Raw genomic sequence first — 6872 nt, forward strand, 5'->3', positions numbered from 1 at the left:
AAATTTAAGGAAAATTTTGAGAGTTTTGAGAAATTTAAAGAGAAATTTGAGAGTTTTTTGCCAATTTTTGAAGAAATAAGGTGTGAAAAAAATAGGAGGAGGTTTTATAGATTTTTTTTTACTGTTGGACCCCCCAATGATCAAAAAATAAAGTAGCCATTGGGAAAACAAAACATGGAGCAAAACATGCCCCTGGGGTAGCTATTTTGCCACGTCAACAAAGCACATCCATGTCAGGGTGTTTTGTGTTGACATGACAAAATCGCTCCCCCAGGGGTGCGTTTTGCTGAAATTTCATCCAAAAATGTTTCTACGTGGACGTGTTTTGTCATTTTCGGCCCTTTTCGGTAAATAATGCAAAAATTGGCCCATTTTCATAAATAAATTTGAAAAAAAGGCCTTTATAGGTAAAATAGTCCTTAATAAAATAATAAATACTATCTCTTTATTTACAAATAAAATTAATAAATATAGAGAAATTATTAAAATGCAATACAAAATTTTAAAATTTGATATATTTTGAAATTTAAAAATCTTTTTATTTTGATTATATTTGACATATTTTTAAAAAATAAAATTCTGGTTTTAATTAAGTTAAAAATCCTAGCAAGATTTCTAACTATTTTTTTTTTTACATTTTACATTTTTTAAATCCTAAAAATTTAATTGAATTTTGCTTATTCATAATTTTTAAATTAGATAATGTTATTAACAAAAAAAATCAAAATTTTAAATTGAATAAATGTAATTAACAATAAAAATATTAAAGATTAAAATGTAATTCACAAAAATGATAGTTAAAAATGAAATAAAATTAAAGGATAAATATCAAAATTATACATAAATTTTAGTTTAATGTGCAATTTTATACATGAAATTTGAACTTATCCAATTCTCACAAATTATTAGTATAGCATCATTTTATGTCTATATATTCAATACACAAATAATTATATTATCCAATATAAAAATTAATTGATGTATTTATTTCTTTCAATGTGTATGATTACCGAGGTCGTATGACCCCTGTTTTATATTTTTGCTACACTTTTTAAAAATAATTCAAATTAGTCCTTATTTTGTTCTGAATTGTTTTAGAGCTTCCGTAAGCTCGATTTAACCCCAATAATGTATGAATAACATGTTTTTGATTATAGGATTTATGAATGACTATTGTTTAGAGAAAATTTGAATTGATATAGCATGATTTTGTCCTGTTATGTGTTGTAGCATCCCGTAACCCTAATCTGGTGACAGAGACGAGTGAGGGATGTTATGTTTAGTGGTAGTTGAATCAAAATTAAAAATTCATATATGCATTTGAACTAGACTTGCTCATGGGTCGGGCTGCCTAGCCTGACTCAAAGACCCGACCGAAAAGTGGAAGGATTTCGATAAAAATATAGGCCCGAAAAATGGGCTTAGACAAAAAAACAAGGCTCGTTTAGAAAACAGGCTGGGCCTTGAGTAAAGCTTTTTTCGACCCAACCTGAATATGTAAAAATAAAGTGCACTTTTTTTTGCTGTTTTTTACTCTCTCTTTTTTTCCTTTTTTTACTACTATTTTGCTATCATTTCACCTATCTTAATGTTATCTAAGTATACATATTTTTTTAAAAATTTATTTTCAATTTGTAGAGAAAACATTTATTTTAATATTTTTAGTATTTTTGATGTATTATATATATTTAAAATTTTATATAAAAAAATAATACAGGCCGGGTCGGGTCTGGGTTTTAACATTTTTATCTGGGTCGGGCTTGGGCAAAAGTTTAGGCCCATTTTTTGGGCTGGGTCGAGCCCGTGCATAGCAAATGGGCCTAAAATTTTGGTTGGGCCCATCCCGAACCCGACCCTGTCCATGATCACCTCTAATTTGAACTTCCTCAAAGTTTCATGTATATAATTGCACAAAATAAAAGTTTATATATCAAATAATAACTATTTTCATCCATTCCAAAAAAAAAATACTTTTTATAGTTTTATTTATTTTAAGTTAATTAAGTTAAATTTATAATTTTATTCATTTCAAAAATTGTTTTTATTAATCATTAATTTAATAATAGATTTAAATCAATTAAATAATTTATTCAAGTTAAATTTATTTTGAAATTAAGAAATGAAAATATTGTCGATGTTAATAATCAAACCGAAAAAATATGAGTAAAAATTACAAATAATTTGAATTAAAAATGATATGATTCAAAATAATCTATGTATTAAATTAAACTTGACTAATTAAACATAAAAATTCCATAATCCAAAAAATTAGACCATATGTTTTTTAAAAGGACTCCAACTTAAAATGATCGAAAATCATAATAATTTAAAACCAAAATAGTATAAACTGACAAAATAACCCAACATTAAACTTCAAAAAAATGGATCCAAGCAGTCCAATTCTGTAGTCCAATCAAATTATAAAAGTCATATCCAAAGTACCCAAATTGGCACGAATGTAGTTGATGGGGAGATTTATTTTTTGAAAAAAATGTCTTTCTTTAATCAAAAGGGGCTCTAATAAATTTTTTTTGTAATCACTTTTACTCACGTTCTAGTGTTATGCCACACATGGAGCTTAGTTGTTAGATTCAATTTCTTCTTTTAAATCACGTGCAACTAATAATAAGTCCAGAGTTTATAGATAAAAGTAAGAGTAAACAACACAAATATGTTCTTATATCTTTATTTAAGTATCGATATTTCAATTTTTACAATTAGGTCACGAGTAACCGTTAAAAGGTTAAAGGTAAAAGCAGTTAAATATTTATATGGATTTTTAATATTAATATTATTAATAACTTAAAATTTAAGATAAACTAATTTTTAATTGGCATTTTCAGACAGGCAAGGTTTTTAAATATACTTTTTCCACCATGAAACACAAGATTTTTAGTGAAGCTATTTTGTCCGACTCATTTGTGTGAAGTAAAATTATTTCAATAAAGAGACAAATTGAATATGAAATTAGATGAAATCCAAAAATAATATCAAGTTTTCTAACAAACAACAGAATAGATGGTAAATATTATTGAATACAATGTGTGGCACAACGAAGAGCCGTTTACTGCCTTCAAATGCTTGGCTACCATGGGGAAGGGAAAGCAAGGAAACAATGAAACCTGTCAAAAAGATAGGTAGTAAAGAATCAAACCGACATTGACGTGCATCGATAACCTCTGCATGCATCATTTATGCCACTGCAGGCATGTCCTTGAGCCATGCATCAAGTGGCTTGCCAATTGAGTACACTATGAAACCAATCTCCCTCAGCTGGTCCACGTTCACAATGTTCCGGCCATCAAAGACAAAAGCTGGCTTTTGCATGTTGTCATATATCCTCTTGAAGTCAAGATTCTTGAATTCATCCCACTCAGTTAGAATACATATTCCATGAGCATCATTTGTAGCTTCATAAGCATCCCACACACTAGTGACTTGCTTCACAGTTGTGGGACTCATGGGCTGCAAGTGAAGGGGATGATCCCAGTCAAATTTTTTCATGGTAAGGTCCCTTTGGATCTGGTCCACAGTGACCTGTGGATCGAATATGCTCAACCGAGCTTTATCTCCCAATAGCCCCTTGCATACATCAATGGCTGGGGTCTCCCTAGTATCACCAGTATCCTTCTTGAAAGCAAACCCTAAAATAGCAATCTTCTTGTTTGAAACGGTGTTAAACATCGATGACACAACGCGGTTAACGAAACGGTTTTTCTGGTAGTCATTGATTTTAATGACTTGTTTCCAATACTCAGCTACCTCAGGAAGGCCATTGCACTCACAGATGTAAACTAGATTCAGAATGTCCTTTTGGAAACAGGATCCGCCGAAACCAACACTGGCATTCAAGAATTTGGGTCCAATCCTTGTATCCTTACCAACAGCATACGACACTTGTGTAACATCAGCCCCAGTCGCCTCACAAAGTGCAGACATGGCGTTTACAGAAGAGATCCGCTGAGCCAAGAAAGCATTGGCAGCAAGCTTGGAAAGTTCTGCAGACCAAAGATTAGTGGTGAGAATTCGGTCTTCCGGTACCCAATGAGCATAAACATCCTTCAATGCTTGGACAGCTTTGTTGCCTTCTGGGGTCTCCCGACCTCCAATGAGAACACGGTCAGGGTTAAAAAGATCTTGAATAGCAGTTCCCTCGGCAAGAAACTCTGGGTTCGAAAGAATTTGGAAATTGATTCCCTTGCTATTGTGGGTGAGAATCTTTTCGATTGCCTCAGCAGTTTTGACAGGGACTGTTGATTTCTCGACCACAATCTTATCAGATTTTGATACATCAGCAATCATTCGAGCAGCACTTTCCCAATATGTAAGATCTGCAGCCTTGCCAGCTCCAAGCCCTCGAGTCTTGGTCGGAGTGTTGACGGAAACAAAGACTATATCAGCCTCACGCACATGTTTTTCTACATCAGTGCTGAAGAAAAGGTTCTTTCCACGACACTGCTTCACAACAGCATCAAGACCAGGCTCATAGATTGGAAGCTGGTCACTATTCCATGCATTAATACGAGGCACAGAGATATCCACAACAGCCACTTCAATAGATGGGCATTTAAGTGCAATCACAGCCATTGTAGGCCCACCAACATAACCAGCTCCAATGCAACAGATCTTCACCATTTTCGTTTTTTAGACCACAACCTAAACAAAGAGGAGTATTCAAATATCAGACAGACAAAAAAATAGAGAAAAACATCCTCAAATCTAAGGCATCCAAGCACCGACAACTATTCTAATACATAGTTACTTACATATGAACTAAAAGATAATAAAATGATAGATCCAGAATTCAAAAGCCAAGCTGATGAAATCTAAACAATTCAAATCAGATCCATTGGAAATTAGCTTGATTCAAAGTTCTAGTTCATGTTTCATAACCAAAATATTAACACACTTTACTGGAGAACGAAAAGAGACAACTTGGCAAACAGATCTGCTTTATTAAACAATCAAAAGGAACTCATTTTCAAAAAAAGGGACTAATCGTTTGAATTCATGAAAAAAAAAACTCGTAAAAAGGAAGAAATTTTTAATCCTGTCGAATAGAGACTCAGATCAAGGAGCTACCACTCGAAGAAATTCAAATTTTCAAGTGTCTAGTTGACCATCAAAATAACATTCTCATACAGAAAAAAAAACTACCCGTTTTAATACACGAAAAATCAACGCGAAAAAAGTAAAGAAAATTTGAATCTTGTCAAATGGACAGGCAGATCAAGAACAAACAACTTTGTAAAGCTCATATTTTCAAGCCGAAAAAAAAGAAGCAACAAAAACGCTAATCACGACATGAAGGAAACCCAAATAACTAATGAGAAAACTCAAAGAAAATGGATTGAAAATGGAATAATTTGTATTAATTTACCTCAAAACTTGCTCCTCAAATAGAGACAATAAGTTCAGAGCAACAGAAGAAGAGGGCAGCTTCGCTTTAACGATATAAAATTCAGAAGAGCGGGTTGTTGTTTTATACTAATTCTCTTCCAATTTTATCCTTTACATTTTTTTGAGAATTCCGGTTTTTGGCAATGGGGAATAATGGGTGAACATGTAAAGTGATTACAGACTGAAATTCTTGTCAACGGGACGGAAATTACAAAATTGGCCATTGGTTAAGAATACTATACATACTAGAATTTGGCTCACAATGCTTAGAGTTTTTAATGTGATATTGAATTATTAAATGTTAGATACGATAATATAATTATTAAATAAGTAAATTTAGATCTTAAAAATTATAACCGAATTTAAATTTATAGTTAAATAATTATAATAATTATACAAAATATTTGATACCTTATAATTATACAAATATTAAATGATTTGAGACATGACACAAGCACATGCAAAAAAATAATTAAAATAAAGCATGACATAAAAAATATGATAAATGTTACATGAATGCACAAATATGTTAAAAACTTATATAAAATAAATTATTAACGTGCCAAATATTATATAAGCATTTAATATCTTAAACAAAATTATAACTAATTGTACACAACACATAATTGAAAAATATTTAACTCAACATCAATTAGAGTTGACAGTATTAAGGCAGTTTTTTTAGCAATGGCACGAGCAAAGCCAACTCCACTTGGCATTGCACAAGTAACATAAACTTGCCTTATTTGGAGTTGACAATCTTTTGGAATAAAACATTTAGAACATGATCTTTTTTTTATATTTTGGACATATGTTGGTCCATCTTTGAAGGTCAATCAATATGGAGAAACATATCTTAAAGATTGGATTGTATTAGATCAAACAGTTGGATCTACTAGTTTAAAGAGATTGGGTCAAATAACTTGGAAACTTACCATGAAGATTTGAGATTTATTCTTCTTTAACTACTACTTTGATATTGTGATTGATTGCAATATATCTAGTATGTTAGTAAGTCAAAATGTTATTATATTCTTGAGACTTGTACAAGTTTTGTATTGAGAGTTTAGCACTTAATTTGTTCATTAGGAATTCATTATTGTGAGTGAATTTATAAGTAAAAAAGTGAGTCACTTACTCCACAAACTAAGTTTTCAATGTGAAAACTTAGAGGAGAGTGACCTAGATATTAGGTGCAAAAGTGAGGTTGGTATACTGGGGTGCGATAGGACTTAAATCAATTATTGTACGAGATTAAAAGATAGTTAATTATCTCTTTAAGCAAGGCCTAGCAAATGTAGGAAATCAAATTGTGTAAGCAAGTGCATTGAGTTCATTATTGTACTTCCATAATACCACTTACAATTGCCACTGCTCTGTTATTCTTGCAACTATCAAATTTATTCTTTCAAATTGGTATTTGAGCTTTTGACTTGACACAACAAGTGGTATTTCTAGTGTCGACATTTTCT

At 31.5% G+C, this 6872-nt stretch overlaps 1 protein-coding gene across 1 annotated transcript; it reads right to left on the reverse strand.

Moving 5' to 3' along the window:
- Positions 1 to 2960: 2960 nt before the first annotated feature.
- LOC107945457 (UDP-glucose 6-dehydrogenase 2-like) lies at positions 2961 to 5415 on the reverse strand. Its single transcript, NM_001327488.2, has 2 exons — positions 5381 to 5415; positions 2961 to 4656 (listed from the first exon to the last, which is right to left on the reverse strand). Exon 2 carries the CDS (start codon positions 4633 to 4635, stop codon positions 3193 to 3195), a length of 1443 nt encoding a protein of 480 aa, NP_001314417.1. The 5' UTR covers positions 4636 to 4656; positions 5381 to 5415; the 3' UTR covers positions 2961 to 3192.
- Positions 5416 to 6872: the final 1457 nt, after the last annotated feature.

Source organism: Gossypium hirsutum, chromosome D12 (assembly GCF_007990345.1).
Source record: "Gossypium hirsutum isolate 1008001.06 chromosome D12, Gossypium_hirsutum_v2.1, whole genome shotgun sequence".
Classification (NCBI taxonomy): domain Eukaryota; kingdom Viridiplantae; phylum Streptophyta; class Magnoliopsida; order Malvales; family Malvaceae; genus Gossypium; species Gossypium hirsutum.